This window comes from Ahaetulla prasina, chromosome 15 (assembly GCF_028640845.1).
Source record: "Ahaetulla prasina isolate Xishuangbanna chromosome 15, ASM2864084v1, whole genome shotgun sequence".
NCBI lineage: Eukaryota > Metazoa > Chordata > Lepidosauria > Squamata > Colubridae > Ahaetulla > Ahaetulla prasina.
In genome coordinates, this window is record NC_080553.1 from 2043264 (window position 1) to 2062500 (window position 19237).

The 19237-nt window shown below is 46.7% G+C and overlaps 1 protein-coding gene across 1 annotated transcript in view; it reads right to left on the bottom strand.

Moving 5' to 3' along the window:
• Window positions 1–19237, bottom strand: part of HNF1A (HNF1 homeobox A) — a 28004-nt gene that overhangs the window by 2845 nt on the left and 5922 nt on the right. Inside the window, exons 2-8 of the mRNA XM_058158694.1 lie at window positions 10721–10920; window positions 9092–9278; window positions 6937–7175; window positions 3716–3930; window positions 2704–2905; window positions 1877–2068; window positions 1605–1726 (exon numbers count right to left, since the gene is read on the bottom strand). Of these exons, the coding sequence (XP_058014677.1) occupies window positions 1605–1726; window positions 1877–2068; window positions 2704–2905; window positions 3716–3930; window positions 6937–7175; window positions 9092–9278; window positions 10721–10920 (1357 nt within the window). The remainder of the gene's footprint in view (window positions 1–1604; window positions 1727–1876; window positions 2069–2703; window positions 2906–3715; window positions 3931–6936; window positions 7176–9091; window positions 9279–10720; window positions 10921–19237) is intronic.

Consider the following 19237-nt stretch of genomic DNA (forward strand, 5'->3'; position numbering starts at 1 on the left):
CATTGCCTCTTGTCCTGCCTTCAGGGGCTTTTCTTTCTTAGCACTCACAATTTGTTGACCCCAAACTTTGCAGGCAACTTCCCCTTAATTTTTCCTGCTTCTTTCAGTTCCTTCATCTTCTTTAAAGCAGCTGGCTTCTCCCACCCCCCAGCTTCTGTGGGGTGGGGGTGGGGGAGAGAGTAGCACCTCCTTTAAAGAATTGCATTCACATTAACAAGTTGACTGCAGCCTGAAAAAAGACGGGCTGCTCAAATGAATAATGAGGGGGAACTTTGCTCCTACTTGCACGAGGTCCAAAGGCCTTCGGAATCCTTTTCGAAGTGTGCACAGACCTTAAAATAACATTCAATCTAAAAAAGCAAACTAAACTTCACAATACCATAAAACCAGTAAAAAAGGCAATCTTGCCACCCTTGGCCTTTGATCTTCTAATCTTAAAAACTTTGGAGGAGAAGATCAAAGGCACAAAACTGGCCATAAAGCTAGGAAAGAGAGCAAGCGAGCTCTGAAACACTTTCAAAGACAGGAAGTAACTAGAGAGCATTACAGAGGAGGCCCATTTTCTCTTGCCTTCCGCCTAGCAAATATCTCAGCTTTTTATGGCCAAAGAAAACCTGCCCTGGGCAACTTTCGTGTGCTCACACAACCCGTTTAAACAAGAGTGGACCACCTTTTGTTAAGCCAAGTGGCTTGACAAGGAGATGGGCAGCATAGACATTTAATTTAATAAATGAATAAAATGCAACCTTGCCAACCAAAGAACTGAACTTGCGGGAACAAAGAAACCTTGCCAGATAAAGCAGGGCCAATATGGGAGGTGGATAATGTTTAGCCTTAAGGGTGAGAAGGAGAGCAGGACCTCTGTGGAGAGGAAATGCTTCCATTCCTTCCTTCATCCCCTAAGAAAACCCTCCAGAAATGACTCAAAATTCTATTTGAAACTTGGGATGTAAAATTTAGCAGGAACAAGAGATTTAATTTCAGGTTGTGAAACTCACACTCGTGAGTTGTGTGTCATCTAATAGTTTTTGCAAACCACTAATTTCTTATAAAAGAGAGAATTTGCAGCTCAGGGTTGAACTGTTCGGTCTTTGGTGCTCTGAGTTTGCATGTTTTCTTGCAGGTGTTTTGTTATCCAACTAGCTTAAAACATACTTATTTAATTGTGCAGGACTGAGCTAGATTTTAAATTTATGGGTTTTAATTGGGTTTTATTTTTATATTTCAATTAACGGGCTTTTAGAATAAGTTTTTTAATTGTTTTATATTGTATTTATGTGTTCTTAAGTGCCTGTAAACCGCCCTGAGTCCTTCGGGAGATAGGGCGGTATATAAATATGATTAAATAAATAAATAAATAAATAAATAAATAATAGAGAACATCGTCAGTGCTAGAAGAGAGTGGGCTTTTCTCTCCGTTAACATACTAGCTTCTTGTTCTGCAGAAGAAACTGTAGGATTAGTCCCCCCCACTCTCCTTGCGTTACTTGCCTCTTGGTCTGCTGTGGATGCAGAAGCAGACCCCATGTGGTTCGGCTCAGCTTGTTCTCTGTTGGCCCCTTGGGCTCCCTTCAGCTGTGCCCTCCCCCAGAGTCCCCGCTCACCTGTTTGGTTGGCGTCAGGCTGGCCAAGGTACTGAGGTTCGCCGTGTCTGTGATCACCATGGTCTGGGGGAGAAGGCTGGTATGTGCATACTGGGTCACCTCTGGCTTGTGGCTATAGAGAGCTGGGAATAATGGAGATCAAGAAGGCACCATGAGCAACGGAGGCCTTGAGGGACAGGCCGGAAGGGCCTCCTTTCCATCAGCTCCAAGGTGCAGGAAGGCTGCCTGGCGTGGAGCATTCCCGGGATGGCCGTCCTCCCTTCCAAACCTACCGTGAGGAGCCTGGATCTGGGCCATGGTGGCCATGAAGGGGCTCTGGTTGAGGTGGCCCTGGACCTGCTGCATGATAGGTTGCTGGTAGGACGGGTGCAGCTGCTGGGAGAACTGGACCGGCTGGAGGGTGGTGAGGCTGCTGCCCATGTTGTTGATCATAGGGACGCTCTGCGCTTGGGTGGAAGCCAGACCTGGCAGACAGGAGAGCCTTCGTCAGGCTGGGCTGCAGTAGCACCCAGAGCTTGTTGGGCCATGGCATCCGGGTGCCTGGCTGTCAAACCCCCACTTGCTCCCCCTTAACATGAACCCGCAGCCCTCCTGCACACCGCCACACAATTGGATGGGTTCAGCATCATGCTAACCCAAGCTAACCAATTTACTTGGTCAGCTTACTGGCCACATGATGGCTTGTTCAATCAACCATGCAAATTGGCTTAGTGTAGTTTAAAAGTCTAGCCACTGAGCTGAAACATATGGCTTTTCATAGTGTGCCATGCATTTGATTGGTAAACTATGGTTTATAGGATTCTGTTATGCACAAATGCTGGTTAAGAGGAATTGGGGCTTCATGGAATGTATGAAGCCACCCACATATGCAAACCTATTAAGTGGTCCTCCAGCCATAATATTTTCCTCCCAAAAATATCATCTCGGCTGGAAGGTCTCAAGCTATGGGCAGCCCCTGCCAGTAAGAAAGGAATGCCCAGCTGGGCAGCCAAGGGCATGGCTCCTGAAGAGGGAGCTGCCCTGCACGGGGGTGGGTGCCAGCTCCTTTCATGCTGCCTATAATGAGCCCCCTCTCCGCACCCAATGCCTCCTCACTTACCAATGACTAAGGTGGAAGCCCCCGTGTTGGTGAACGTTGGTGCAAGCGAAGGTGTGTCTCCAGGGCCGATGGCCATGACCCCCGGGAGGGAGGCCATGATGAGGTTCTGTGTTTGATGGCTCAGGGCGTGTGGGTTGGGCTCCAGGCTGTGCAGCGCTGTCAGGGTACTGACGGGGGGGAGTGAGCCCCCTGGAGCAGATATCTGTGGGACAGGAAGGAAGCCAGAAGGTCTAAGGACCCTTTGGAGCCCAGCAGGTCTCTGGAAACCACAGTAGAGCCCAGAGACCTTTAAGTCAAAAGTCTCTGCCATCCTTTGCTTGATCTGGCTGCTCTTGACCCCAGCTGGTCCTTCTCTCCTCCTGCTAGAGTCAACACCCGGCTTGGACATAAATGTGCTGGGTGATCAGAGTGTACAGGTGACACTCCCTTAATAATCTGCCATCTGTAGATGGCACATACCAGGAGGGGGGAGCCCTCGAGATACGCCCACAAAGGATGGCAGAAACTGCAAGGGGTCCTTCTCCTTGGTTTAGGACGCTCCCCTTGGCTTCTTGTCAAGAATGATGTGGGAAAAGAATAATGGAAGGAGGGTCTTCTAGTCCAATCCCCCCTACTCAAGCAGAAGAACCAAGATAGAGATAGAGATCTTCTATCCTTGATAAGTTTCCATCCATTGAACAATTCAGCCAAAGTTCAGGGTTTTTTTATTTGCTCATACTAAATAGACAGAATCTTGCCAGACTAAACCTTTACTACGGAACTACCAGATATACCCTGGCAGATTCTAGAGAGGCTGTCCTAAGGTTCTACCTTTTCAGCTCCGGTCAGTCGGGGCTGCCTCTTGTCTCTCTGGAATGTGCTGCCTCCTTCCCTGAAACTGCTGCTTCACTGCAGCCCATCATCCCAGCTCCCCACCCCCACCCCACCCCCATCCCCCAGGGCACGCTCTGAAAATCCAGCCCCAGAGTCTCTCCTTCCAGCCCCACCAAGGTCTCGGGCATCTTTCACTCACCAGCTTGGTGTCTGGTCCTGAGCTGGTGGAACAGAGGCTCGGGGAGGAAATTTGGTGCAGGATGGTCTGGGTGGTTGTGATGGAATTGTGCTGGCTGTTGTTGGAGGAATCGGTTTCGCTGACCAGTTGCTGGCCGTACCTCATGCCGGGGTCCGAGAAGGAGAGTCCTTGTGGCTGCTGCTGCTGCTGCTGCTGCTGCTGGAGAGGAGAGGGCTCTGAAAGGACAACAGCCACAAGAAAGCCTCATCAAATAGATGCCTTGGTGAGCATGGCCAGGGACAAAAACCCTATGCCACAAACTGGGGAAGTGGTTTCCTGCCACAATTTTTTGCCCCTAGCATAACTCTTTGTTCTGCTGCCTGACCTGCATCCTCTTGCTCAACCAGGGGCAAATGGGAGTATTTGGAATTAAGTGGGAGGGGGGTATTTAGGAAGTGTTTCAGCTCCCTGAGGACCACAACTTTTCTGGTGGGGAAGGGGATGGTTTCAGGTGCGCCACCAAACCCTGTGTATGCGCAAACGGAGCTTTGCTGTTTCCAACAGGCCGCGGACCGGTAGCAGGCCACGGACTGGGGGTTTGGGGACCTCTGCCTTAGGAGACCTTAACCTCCTTCTGCCCTCCCTCTCTCCAGAGCCTGGCAGAACTCAAGGATACAGAGCAGATGCTCCAAGTTAGCAAAACTCCAGCAAGTGTTTTTCAGGTGAGACCGGTCTATCAGGGCAACCTGGTCCACCCAACTATGGGACGGAGCATATTGCTTCTGCTTTCACCTTTCAGCCCCAATCCAGGAGCTTCAGTAGGCAGTAGGCAGTAGGTTTCACGACAAACTATATTCAGGTTGAATTTATATTTTACCGACAAATCTTCCTGTTTCTTTCAAATCTTCCTCCCACATCTTCATGTTTTGCTTAGAAACAGAACTCTGCATCTGAATATACAGGTCATCCTTGGCTTACAGCCATCCATTCAGTGGTGAAATCTGAACCGGTTTGCTACTGGTTTGCTGGCCACGCATGCGCAGTGAGTGCCAAATGCACAATGTGTGCGCATGCGCAGTGCACACCAAACACATGCTCTGCACGTGGGCATGCACAGTATGCACTAAGAGGAGGCTTGGGAGGTAAGTTGAAGCGAAGGTGGGAGAATCCGCTTTGGCGTGGATTTCCTGCTTTTTAGCAAAGCTAAACTGCGCTGCACAGCTGATCCCCCCCCCACTGTTCTACTTACCTTCCCAAGCCTCCTTTTGGCATGTGCAGCATGTGCACACATGTGCAGTACACACCAAAAGGAGGCATGGGAAGGTGAGTAAAACAGCAAGGGGGGGGATCAGCTGTGGCGTGCAATTTAGCTTTGATTTAGCAGGATTCCCTGCTTTCTAGCAAAGCTAAACCCCGCTGCACAGCTGATCGTCAAAAATACCAGTTCGGAGGAACCAATAGCTTTTTTTTGCTACTGGTTCATGCGAACCGGTAGTTTTTATCACTACTGGTTCTCCCAAACTGGAGCAAACCGGTAGCATTTCACCCCTGCATCCATTTCATTACCGTGGAAAGTTACAACAGCATTGAAACAAAGCGTCTTACGTTTATAACCCTCCCAGCATCCCAGGGGTCACGTGTGATAAAAATTCAGGCACTTATATTTATCAATACTCGACTAGGGGAACAATATAAGTGCAGTATTTTACGTCCGTTTTTGGGACTTGTTTAGCGTTTGCTTTGTTGTTATTTTCTTTTTTGTTGTTGAAGTTTGTATTTTAACTTTGGAAATAAAATTTAAAAAATTATCAAAAAAATTTCAGACACTTAGTGACCGGCATGTAGTACGGTATTTAGGACAGTTGCAGTGTCCCAGGGTCACGTGATTGACACCTTCCCAGCCAGTTTCCAACAAGCAAAGTCAACTGGGGGAGAGGGAGCTGGATTCTCTTAACAACCTCAAGATTCATTTAAACTTTAAAGTGGTTTAAATGGGGGTTTTGTCCCTGGCCAACCATGGCAAAAAGAAGATTGCAAAGTCAGGTGTGGTTCATTTAACAACCACCTTGCTTAGCCATGGAAATTTAGGTCCCGATCATGGTCGTAAGGCAAGGGCGACATATACACTGATATAGATACATACCCACATATTTGTTTTCTGAGGTTTTCGCGGGTGTTTTTATGTAGGTCTTTGGTTATTCGGGTTTTCTCCCGAGTAAAATTGCTCCCAGAAGCACGAAGCTGAAGCCTGAAGATGACGAATGAGACTTTGTCGAAACGTCGCCAAGACACTTCCAATTTTACGCGGGAGAAAACCCGAATAACCAAAGACCTACATACCCACATATGTATATATATACCAGGTGTGAAATCCTACCTATTCGCATCAGTTCGGGCGAACAGGTAGTAAAAAAAAGCTACCAGTTCATCCAACCAGCATTTCCGACAATCAGCTATGCCCACAATTTAAATTTGCTAGACAGCAGGAAATCCTGCTTTCTAGTGAAACTAAATCAGCTGTTCCCTCCCCCCACCCCCGCTGGTTCTACTTACCTTGTTAAGCCTTTTTTCCATGCAAAGCATGCATTTGTCATGCACTGCGCTTGCACCACACTCAGCGTGCTTTGGGTGCACAGTGTGTATGCGCGCACGTAGCATGCATTTGGGGCCGGCAGCGAACCAGTAGCAATCCGCAAAGGATTTCAACACTGATATATACCCAGCCCCTGTGGCAGCCCCTGAGATACTGGAAGACTGCTATCATGTCACCCCAGTCCTTCTTTTTATTAAACTAGACATACCCAATTCCTGCAACTGTTCTTCATATATCCTTCATATGTCCCTGCTCGTCTCCCTCTGCCCTGCCACCCCCTGCCTGGCACTCACCGTGGACTTTGCTTGGGGACAGAGGAGTTGCCGATTGGAGAGAGGAGGACCCATGAGAGGCCAAGGTGGGCACGGAGCTGGGCTGGGAACCGTTGTAGCTGTCCATGGCAAGCTTGTGCCTGAAGGCTTCCTCTTTACGGCGGTTGGCAAACCAATTGTAAACCCTCACCTCGGTCACCAGGTTGGAGCCCAGCCCCTGTGGCAGCCCCTGAGATACTGGAAGACTGCTATCATGTCACCCCAGTCCTTCTTTTTATTAAACTAGACATACCCAATTCCTGCAACTGTTCTTCATATATCCTTCATATGTCCCTGCTCGTCTCCCTCTGCCCTGCCACCCCCTGCCTGGCACTCACCGTGGACTTTGCTTGGGGACAGAGGAGTTGCCGATTGGAGAGAGGAGGACCCATGAGAGGCCAAGGTGGGCACGGAGCTGGGCTGGGAACCGTTGTAGCTGTCCATGGCAAGCTTGTGCCTGAAGGCTTCCTCTTTACGGCGGTTGGCAAACCAATTGTAAACCCTCACCTCGGTCACCAGGTTGGAGCCCAGCCCCTGGGCCTGGGATGGAGAGACGCCACGCTGAAGGCACTCTGCCCTGCCAAAGAAGGGCATGGTTGGGTCTGGTCTGGAGCAATCATAGGACCTCCCCAACTGGATATGTTCCCAATATGGCACAACACAATTCCTGGAAGTTCTAAGCAACTGACTGGGAATTTTGGAAGCTCAACCTTCCCCCTTGGCCACTTAAGGATTGTGGTTGTGGAATTCTGAGAGTTGAAGTCCACACAAGTGGCCAAGGTTGAGAAATACTTAGGAAGTTTAGGAAAACTTAAGTGACCTTCAAGAATGTGTGGTAGGGAAAGAAAATTGATAACTTGGTTAGTATCTCATTCAATCCTGATGTGATCAAGGTAGAATGATCTCAATTCACAGCATGCTAAACACACCCGAGACTATGACAATTGGCTCCCTTCAACAGAGTTTCCACACTTCTGCTAAACCATAAATTACGAGTCATCAACCACAATTGCTGGATTTTCATAGCACTAGTTCTAACTATAAAAGTAAACGTAATTTGATATTATTTAATTGTGAAGGATGGAAAGTAAAATTTATGAATTTAGATAATGTTGTGGATGTAATGATTTTAATTGTTTACTGTTATATTGTGGATGTAGCTTAAATGATTATTTGTTTTAATTGACACGTTTGTAGATAGTAAAAGTTATGAAGTTAAGTTGGAAATATTGTATTTGAGAGATTTTATTCGTAACGATATTTGATTGATGGAGTAGTATTGGAAGATTGGACATTAAATGTTATGACAATTGAAGAAAGATATAAGTGATGAGTATTTGAGTTCGAGAAGCTGGATCGTAATTTAAGAAATGGACTTATGAAATTTGAAGAAATATACAAGTGGGAGAAAAAATTTGAATTTGAGAAGATGGACTAATTTTTAAAATGGGCTGTAAGAAGAACGGACATTAAATGTTATGGCAATTGAAGAAATATATAAGTGATGAAAATTTGAGTCCGAGAAGATGGACTGTAATTTGAGAAATGGACTTACGAAATTTGAAGGAATATACAAGTGGGGAAAAAATTGAATTTGAGAAGATGGATTAATTTTAAAATGGACTGTAAGAAGAAGTAATATGTGAAGTTGGTATTGTTTCTTGTCTTTTTCTTTTATTATTCTTTCCTTTCTTTTTATTTTTATTGTGAGGGGATCAAAAGTTTTAAATTTTTAAAGGTGGGAGGTTATGTATATTTTGTATACTTTAGCTTGTGATTGTTGGTCATAATACCCGGTATTTGCTCTGGGAAGTCGGGGGAGGGGGAGGAGGAGGGAAAGGGGGGGGAAATGATACATGGATTGGTTATTAACGTACAGTAATGTTTGAAGATATGAAATTAAAATTTAAAATGATATTGGGGCTGCTCGACTGCCATTTCAGAAAGAAAAGAAGAGAGGAGTAGAAGGAGGGAAGAAAGTAGGTAGGAAAGAGTTGAGAAGGAGGAGGGAAATAAGACGGTTAGATAGGGTGGAAGAAGGGAGGAGTGGAGAAGGAGGAGAGGAAGTAGTAAAGTGAAGGAGATGAAGGATGGGAAAGTAGTAGAGGGTAGAGAGGGAGGTTGTGAAGAAAGGAAGTGGCAGTCGGGCAGGCCTGAATCAGTAATAAATAAAAATTAATGATTAATGATGGATAATAGTTTGTACATAAATATGATGTTGGAAAATGGAAATAAAAATTATTTTAAAAAAAAAAGTAAACATAATCCATTTCTCTGGGTTCCCCCTTTTCATAGGAAGACCGAAGTTTATCTGAGAACTCTAATAAATTGCTTTTAAGTCATCTTCCGACTTGATTGCTTATTGGAAAGGGGAAACTGAGGCAGAACCTAGGGCCAGATTTGGCCATCAGCTCCCAAGGGGGATCCAACAGATCTTCCCCCAAGGAGGCCAATCCCAGGAAGGGCACGAGGCAATCTCTGTCTCCCCAGTACCTGTTGCATTCCTCCACCAGAGCCTCCCTCTCTTCCTTGCTTGGGTTCTTCTGCCTCTCGTAGGCTTGGAAGAGGATCTGCTGTGAGGCCGGGCCCCACTTGAACCGGTTCCTCCGGCCCTTCTTGACCGGGAGCTCCTCCCCCATCGGGTCCTCCACCATGAGGCCCTGGCCGGCATGGGTGAATTCTGGAAGGCCAAAAAGAGACTCTGGGAAGGGATCCAGCAAAGGATGGCTGAGCTCTGGAGAAAAGAGCAGAAGCAGCTCCTTCGCGGGGTTTCTTAGGGTCTTGGTAGCTTCTGTTTTCAGCTAACTTCCCCCTCCCCACCGTCTCTTCCCACCAAGTCCAAAAGCTATTAATGATTGGGAATAATTTATTCATTATTATTTATTTCTTAAGTGTGTATATATATATATATATATATATATATATGTATAGCCACCCAAGTCAACAGTGTACAACATTAAATATTCACGATTAAAAATTCACGATTTCACCCCACCCCAACAAATTGGGAATAATGGGAGCTGATGGAGCCCTGCTTTAGATCCCACCTCTAAAATCCCTCATCTTGCAATGTCCGAGGGACGCTGCTGGGCAATTGTACATGACACACAGGACATAGTTAATTACATGTATATGCACAATTAAATTAAATTAAATCAAATTAAACCTAATTGTGATGAGACAAAAGAGCCATCGAGCCTCAGAACTGACTCACACCCTCTCATGAACTGAAGAAGTAGCCTTCTCCAGGCCCACCCACCCGCAGTAGCCCTCAGCCCCAGAAGGAGGAAGACCTGCGCAGATCTCGAGTGGGGTCTGCCTAGGGCAGGGGTCTCCAACTTTGGCAACTTTATAACTTGTTGTTGTGACTCCAGCCCCCGAACCTGGCCCCATGCCCGGAAGTGACTTGGAGCCGGGCCTGCTGCCAGAAAGTGACTTGGACAGTGAGAGGGAAGGGCCGTCAGGACTTACCTTGGGAGCACCGGTTTGCCTGGCTCAGTTCCAGGAGCCAGAAACAGGCCAGGTGGAAGAGATAACGAGGCCTCCATCCCCTGACTCTTCCCCCACCCCCCCAGGCCACGCCTGCAGACCCAGCTGATGGCAATCAGGCTTGGTTTCGTAGGCAGGAGAGGAGGGAACAACAGAAGCAAGGGTGGGGCAGGCCTAGGAAGTGCTGAGACATGGAGCCACACCCCACAGGATATAAAAGGCAGCCAGAACTGCTGTACCTCTTTGTAACAGGCAAATCCACTGATTGACTAGAGCTGAAGTTTGTGACTCACCAATGTCATGGAAGATAACAAGGGCTCTTGGCAGACACTGGCTCTTTTGCCGCCAGAGCTGATAGTGCTGGCTAATTAAGCCATCATTCGGATGGAGGCGGAGGAGGACAGAACACTTATGGAATCTGGGAGTTGAAGTCCACAAGTTTTAAAGTTGCCAAGGTTGGAGACCCCTGGCCTAGGGCACCGTCTCCCACCTCTGCGCTGGGAAAGCTTGCTCAGAGGAGCAGTGCCTCCAACCTGGGCGTTTTGGAGCAAGATACCTCCCAGAGTCCAAGTCGGCCCCTGGTCTACACGCAGGGGTCTTGGGAAGGGACACGCTGCCGGTTGCTGTACTTACGCTGGGCCACCTCTCGCTGCTTGCGAACGTACCAGGTGTACAGGGCGGCTCTCTTCTGGGTCTTCATGGGGGTGCCCTTGTTGAGATGCTGGGAGAGGTGGGACTGGTTCAAGCCCGTTGTGTCCACCACCTCCCGTTGAGGGATGTTGTGCTGCTGGAGGTAGGACTTCACCATCTTTGCCACCCTCCAGGGATCCTCCCTGGAAGAGACAAAAAGCGGCTGTCTCAGAGAGGGCCTTTGCCCCCCTCCAAATCTTGAGATACAATTTATTTATTTAAGAAAATGTATATGGCCACCCAACTCCCTCTTGGTGACTCCAAGCAGCTTACAAGGATAAACAATCCAGAATTGCTGGGTTCACACAATGTATTGCCTCCCAATGGATAAAGGTCTTAGGGATAACATTCGGTCCTCTGATTCCTGGAACATGTGAAGACACCGGCTGCATGCCCCATGCCCACAACTCCATTTTAGCCCGGTGATATTAAATTAGACCATACTAGGAAGGCAGCATCATGCTTGCTAAGACTACTTTTATTCCAAGATCCTAGTAACAGAATCCTGCAAGTCTGAAGCCCCCTCCTTCCATCCTCCCTCTCATTTTTTTTAGGAGAACCAAGGGGGATCTTGTCTGAGATGCTTTCTTCTCTCTCTGACCATTGTCTTGCTGACAACTCTTCCTCCTGTCCTTCAAGGTCAGGAGTCTCCAAGCTTGGCAACTTTTAAGACTTGTGGACGTCAACTGGCCATGCTTGCTTAGGAATTCTGGGAGCTGAAGTCCACAGGTTGTAAAGTTGCTCTGGTTAGCAGTCAAGGAGGCAGCTAGGAGAGGGCGAGTTCTAGTCCTGCCTTAGCCAGCTGGCTGACTCTGCCAGACCCCCTCTCTTAGCCCATGACCTCAGGCTCAGATGGAAGCCAGTCAATCCTCTTCCTAACTCAACCAATTCAGCAACGCTTGGTTGATCAAAAGCAAAACCAAGAAACAAACAAAAAGGCAGACTCAGCACTTGTGGGGAAAACACTAAGAAGAAAAAAACAACTTTAGAGAAATACTAGGCAGAATCCTGCAGACACAATTTCTCTGATAAAGGGAGTGCAAGAGAACTTCTCAAAAGCTAAGAGGGCAACCAATGAGGAAAAAGCAGCTCAGGAAACCACCCAAGATGCCCAAGGAGCTTTTGACCAAAGGGACAAGGAGACGGGTGTCAATCCCAAAGGAAGCCTGTCTGACAGCAGCTAATGCAGGAAGTCGGAACCCCTGAAGGGCCAAAGGAGCAGAGCTCACAAAGGAAGCCGAAAGCAATAAAAGCCCCTTCATCACCCCTCTAGGGGTGATAAAACCAGGAGGAGGAAGGGGTGGGCTGCTGGGAAGAGGGGAAGGCAAGATGGGGAGGGGGCCCAATTCCTACTTGGCTTCTTGGAATTGCATTCAGAGGGCTCTAAGTAGGATGGTGGACAAAAGGAGGGCGTGTCAAAAAAACAACAACAGAATAACATAATGGAACCTCAGAGATCTAGTCCAACCCACTGCACAAGCATGAGACCCTACATTCCAGACAAATGGTTGTCCAGTCTCTTAAAAACCTCCATTGGTGAAGCACCCACAACTTCTGGAGGCAAGTCGTTCCACTGATTACTTGTTCTGACTGTCAGGAAATTTCTCCTTAGTTTTAAGTTGCTTCTCTCCTTGATTAGTTTCCACCCATTCTTGTTCTACCCTCAGGTGCTTTGGAGAATAGATTGTCTCCCTCTTCTTTGTGGCAACCCCTGAGATATTGGAACACTGCTATCATGTCTCCCCTAGTCCTTCTTTTTATTAAACTAGGCATACCCAGTTCCTGCAACCGCTCTTCATATGTTTTAGCCTCCAGTCCCCTAATCATCCTGGTTGCTCTTCTCTGCCTTCTTTCTAGAATCTTAATATTTTTTTTTATATCATGGCAATCAAAACTGGATGCAATATTCCAAGAGTGATCTTATCAAGGCATTATGAATTGGTACTAATACTTCACGTGATTTTGAAAGAAAGGGGAATAAAGCAAGGCTAAGGTATCCTGAGTTTAGGGCTGCAAATGGGTTTAGGGCTCCAACATTTATTTATTTATTTATTTATTTATTTATTTATTTATTTATTTATTTGTCACAACAGTATATATAAGCATAATTTTATTTTTATTTATTTATTTTATTTTATTCGATTTTTATACTGCCCTTCTCCCGAAGGACTCAGGGCGGTGTACAGCCAGATAAAAAATCCACAATATAGACATTAAAACAAAATTAAAACAAAACATATTACAGGGTGGCTGAAATTTAAAACAATTTAACAAACCCTAAAATATAAATAGCCCCAATTAAAATTTAATAAAACTTTTAAGCCAGTCCCGCTTGTATAAATAGGTGTGTTTTCAGCTCACGGCGAAAAGTCCGAAGATCAGGCACCTGACGTATACCAGGGGGGAGTTTGTTCCAGAGCATAGGAGCTCCGACAGAGAAGGCCCTGCCCCTGGGGGCCACCCGCCGACATTGTTTGGCGGACGGCACCCTGAGAAGGCCCTCTCTGTGTGAGCGTACGGGTCGGTGGGAGACATAAGCAGGCGGTCCCGTAAGTACCCAGGCCCTAAGCCATGGAGCGCTTTAAAGGTGGTAACCAAAATAAGCATGAAATAACTGTATGATATATAAGCATATATATAAGCATAAGTATGTAATAACTATACGAAATTGGATCAGGTCAGTTCCATCCAAAAAGCACAAAGGGACCTCTGGATGTTGTCTTGGATAACTTTTTGGTGTTTCTGAGGAACCATGGAAGACAGAATGTCAGAAGTTCAGAGAAGGCAAAAACTGCCTCACTTTTTAAAAAAAATGGGTGGGCGGAAGAACGGAGAGCAAAATCCTATCTAGCTCAGGGGTGTCAAACTCGATTTCATTGAAGGCCACATCCGGGTTGTGTTTGACCCAGAGGTGAAATGTAAAATTTGTTACTACTGGTTCTCTGGGCGTGGCTTGGTGGTGGGGGTGTAATGTGACTGGGTGGGCATGGGCAACTTTTTTAAAAATTATCTTTAAAAGCATTTTTTAAAAACCTCTTCGCCTAAAGAGGCTGTAAAAAAATGCTTTTAAAAGGCTCCTCTGACGATCCCAGCTGAGCCGCGCAATCATTAGAGGATTTTTTTTTTACTTTTAAAAGCATTTTTTTGGCCGAAGAAAAAAATAATTTTGAAAGTAAAAAATACCTCTGATGATCATGTGGCTCAACTGGGCATGAGGGGGGGGGTGGATTTTTGCTACCGGTTCTCCAAACCACCCGCCGCCATTGCTATCAGATCAGGCGATCCGGTCCGAACCGGGAGCATTTCACTCCTGGTTTGACCTCAGGGGGCTGGGGTGGGCGTGGCCAGAGTGGGTGTGGCCTACTCAATGTCACTCATGTCAGCGGTGCCTGTAGCAGCCCAAGCGCTCTGCCAGCGAAATGGTCTCCCAAGCTCCGTTTCCAGCTGCGACAGCCTCTTGCAACAGGCGCCTCTGACATGAGTGACATCGAACAGGCCACATCCACAGTGGAAACAGTGGAAACAGTGAGGGACCGGCTCGCGGTGCCTCTGCCGCCGAAAACGGGCTCCCGAGCTCTGTTTTCACTGGCAGTGGGTTGCAGGAGGCTGTTGCAGCCAGAAACGGAGCTTGGGAGCCCGTTTTCACCGTCTGAGGTACTGCGGGCTACTCCTTCACTGTTTCCAGATCTAAGCACCCCGCGGGCCGGATCCGGCCCCCAGGCCTTGAGTTTGATACTCCTGACCTAGCTTGATGTTATTTCTGGAGAAAACACCCTGGAACGGATGACTTAACTGTTGGTTTGAGCCAGGAGTACAGCAGGGAGGGTCAGGAATCCTTTCTAGACTGTCTGCCACTCACCAGATTTATAAATGACTTGTAGGAAAGATTATAAAATATGGTTGTCGCATCTGCAAACAACAGAACAACGAGGGGGAAAAACTGAAGTGTTTAGATCGGCATTTCTCAACTTCGGTAACTGTAAAATGGGCAGACTTCAACTCCGAGAATTCCTCCAGCCAGCAAAGATGAAGTCCACCCATCTTAGAGTTGGTAAGGTTGAGAAACACTGATTTAGATGACACTATCAAGATGCAAGAGGATTTTGGATTTTGACAAAGGCGATCACCTCCCCAGTAGCCATTAAAAGGCCTCAAAGGCACCACAGATGGGGAATTCACCGTCTCTTTAGATGGTGGTGTGTTTATTCTGGCACAGAGCCATACAACCTGTTTTTAAAAGAGGTAAAGAGAGAATTAGAGGGACAAAGATGGGGAAAAACTGAAAAAAAGCCACACAACAGAGGCAAGAAACATGAGCACAACAGAACTTGGGAAATAGTGAAATTGACCTCTTTGATCAGGGATAAGAACTTTTTTAAAAGACTGAATATCTTTAACAAAAAAGAATATTTCAATAAAAAAGACTTTTTGTTGAAAATGGAAAAAATAAATTGGCAATTTATAGATTTTCTGTTTAAAAAGGGTTGAATATGGGCGGAAGAGAGGCATGTCGTAACTTTAAAGAGAGAAGAGATGTAATCAATTTGTTTGTGAAGATTATTGGAAGTCTTTTTCCTTTCCTTTCCTTCACTGTTTTTTCTACTTACTCTTTTATCTATCTTTTTTCCTAATTTTACACTATATAATTTCAGGATCATGTGAATATGTACATACGCATATACATATACTATACCTGTACATATGAGAAATAAAGAAATAAGTGCATTTAAGGTGGCCACAATAGCTTATTTTTACTCTGGGGAAAACATCCAATATTTCATTGCCTCATAATGCAATTGAAGAAAATTGGAAATAAATTTGAGTGACGGAAAGGGAAGGCACAGAATATGCGCATTTGTCCCCAGAATGATGTCAGTACTTTGGTAGAAGCAGAAATGTGGGGTTCTTGGGGGTATCCGTTTCCTCTCCAAAAGGAGCCTTCAGACCATGCCCTGTCTGTGCCTTCTGATGTGGGGCAGAGGTGGGGGTCCTTAGAAAAGTATGAGGAAACCTAGACATTCAGAAGGTCACCTTAATTCCCCCCTCCCGGGGGCAGGAGAAACAGGCCTTGGTGGCCTCTCTCTGCAGGAGGGCTTCTGTCCCTGACCCCCTCCTGCCCATGGGCTTCAGTTCCTGACCTCCAGCCTTTGGGTCTCCTGTTTTTCCCTATGGGAATCACCTCCCCCCAACCCCGGGTTCAAGTTCCTCTCTTGCCCGGTCCGAGGTTATTCCTGAAGGGCTTCCTCACCTCCCTTTTGTTACCTGAACAATAAGTAACTCAGGTAGTTAGTTATCAACTCAAAGGGAACAAGAGCCTGGTTGATAATTTATAGCAGCATCTCAAATTTAAATGGAAAGTAAATATCAAGTTGTTAGCATTAAAAGGAAGCCCAATCCTCAGAAGAGGGAATTCAACTTTTGGGGTGGGGGGAACGACTCCCATGTTCCTCCCATCCTGCTGAGATCTCCTTCTCTTCTTTTCCTTCTCCTCCACGTCCAGCTGTCCCCCTGTCCTCCCGTCCTGCCTCCCTCAGTGCTGGGCCAAGCCAATCTGGGGCGGCCCCAGTTTAGCCTAGGTCATCCGGGATCTTGGATTCTTGGGAAACCTCCCTGAGGCTCCTTACAGAGGACCAAGTGAGATGCCAGATCGCCACGCGTGCCAAGGATGCGACCATCCCTGCTGTCCTTTGACCCGGGACGGCTTTTCTCCCTCGCTTTTGTGGAATGCAGTGGACTTGGGGGGACGGACGGGAAGAAAGGTAAGAGTTGTGTGCAGTGATGTGTTTTATTCTTCTTGATGGATTTGACCCTTCCTGGCTTAGGCTGGATTCTGCGCTGTCTGAGGCAACACCGGAGATGTTGCAATGTTCAGACATGGGCCCAAATGTCTGCAAAGAAAAAGTGAGGAAGGGACCCGGGCGGGGCCGACTTTCATTTCACAGAACGGGATTCTGGTTGCCTAAATGGGTTTTCTTATTTCTGGAGTTGAATTCCATTTCCCATCCACCCTTTCAATTTCTTCTCTATTTAAAAGAAATCTGGCTTGGAATTTTCTTTCAGGAAGCAGCAGCCTCCACGATGAAGGGCTTGAGGCTCAGCCCACGCACTAGCCCCTGCCTATCAGTTGAACATTTGTGGGCAGCTACAACAAGGCCCTTTTCAAACTCTGGGAACCCTCTCAGCCTTGGCTACTGCCTTCCTCCCCAGTTTAGCCATTTGGCAGGGGTCCCTCCTGGGTGCCTCCAAGACATCCGTGTTACTGAATCTGAGGGTAATGGCAGGCAAGCTGCCCAGATGTTCTCCCGGACTTCCACGGAGAGAACCAAACTCATGAGGAGGAAACATGTTACCCCTTTGCCAGCACATCTGCACCCAAAGACCTGGGAGTGTCTATGGAGATTCTCAATCATCTTCTAGGTCATGGTTTCCTCAAGGGTGCTTTTCCAAAACACAAGTGAACTTTTTTCCCCCCTTTAAAGCATTTCGATTCTCATCCAACAATCTAGATGAGAATCGAAGAAGCTTCTTGGATGAGAAGCAAAGCATTTTCAAGGAAATAAACCCCAAGAGAGTCCAGATTCCTTTTGGAAAAACACCTTTGGGATTCTCATCCAGGACTGGCTTTCTGTTGGCTCCTTCATGGATCTTTCTGTCTCTCCCCCCCCTCTCTTTCTGGGAGGGGCTGGAAGAGTTTCTGTTCAGCTGTGCAAGGGCCACCCCACCTTCTGCGCCTCTGCTGTTGCCAGTATTTTTCCTAAGGCCAAAGTCCAAAGTGCTTCCACAAGCTGGATAAATGAACAGGAGTCCATGTTTACTCTCTCCTCCCTTACAAGATAAAGAGCACAACGTGTTCCCAGAAGGACAGTAAAAAGGCTTGGAGGTGGTCCAGAAATGGCCCTGGAACAAGGCGAGGCAGATCTGGCCTGTTACCAGAGGCAAAAGGGTGGGCAGATTTCTGGGGTGCAGCTTCTGCTGGCTGCAGTGGTGTCTTTCCTGCTGGGTTGGGATGATCCTCTTCCATCCCTCTCCAGGCCAGCTATTTCAAGGTGTTCCCCCGCCTCCCCAAAGTGGCTGTAACCACCTTGCTAGCCAAGGAAAGGGAACAGAATTGGTTCCTGGGCAGAAAAGCACCAGGGAACCTAGACTCCCACTTTCCAAACCAGTGGAAAAATCTTCCTCTAAGAAGTCATTTGCAGCCCTGAAAGGGACAGTGGGAATTGTTTATGAAGCCACATTGAGATGGTCTGGAAAGAGGAGAGGAGCAAAGGGAACATTCTTCTTTCAGTTCCTTTATGCAGAAAGGCCCTTTGCTGAGAACAGGCACTAAGAAAGAGTAGGATTACTAGAATCAGCTGCACAAAGGTGTAAATTAATGAACATGGGTACAATCAACTGCTCTAAAATAAGACTTGGCGATCTGAAGACTTGTGGACTTCAACTTTCCAGCATGCTGATTGGGGAATTCTGGGAGTTGGAAGTCCACAAGTCTTCCATTTGCCAAGGTTGGACACCCCTGTTCTAAAGGGTTTTGAAAAAGGGCTCTTAAATTAAAAAGCCCCCCCCCTTTTTGTTTTAACTCATCAGAGCCCTTAAGACTAGATTTGCATTAGACTCCTGGCATTCCACGCTTTCAGTCACCTGATTCTCTTGAGTGGAAGAGGTCAATTTCAGCCCTGCAAGATTGATTTTATTTTATTGTATGATTTTCTAGATGTACAAATGAGTATGTACCATGTTTCCCCGAAAATAAGACCCCGTCTTATATTTTTTGAACCCTGAAATAAGCGCTTGGCCTTATTGCCATGCACCCAAAAGCCCGATTGTGGATGTCTTATTTTTGGGGAAACCAATGTAATCAATAGGGGTTGACTCCAGTGATTCTGTTCCCAACTAAGAACCTCAAAGCCACCGATACATTGCCAAGAAATAGGACGACATTTTGCAAAATGTGGGGTGTCAAGTCTATTCATGCTTTGGGTGTTGCACAGGGCCCTGTTGTAATTGCTATTATTTCTCGGAGGGATGGATGCAAAATACTGGCCAAATGCAAAATGGTGATGTGGGATCAAAATGGCTGAACTTGGCAGGATACAGGGCTATCCACAGGGTGTAGTCAAAGAAGCAAAGATGATGGCCAGGATAGCATGACAGAAACTTTTTATGTTGTTGCCTATAAAAGGCAGCAGAGCTTCAGTGACTCGGTTGTGGCTGCCATCTTGACTTTTTTGACTGTACTCTGTGGACCCTCCTGGTGGGTTACAGATAGAATAGAATAGAATAACAGAGTTGGAAGGGACCTTGGAGGTCTTTGAGTCTAACTCCTTGCTCAGGCAGGAAACGCTATACCATTTCAGACAAATAGTTGTCCAATCTCTTCTTAAAAGCTTCCAAAGTTGGAGCATTCACAACTTCTAGAGACAACTCGTTCCACTGATTAATCAAGCAGTTAATGAGTGGAGA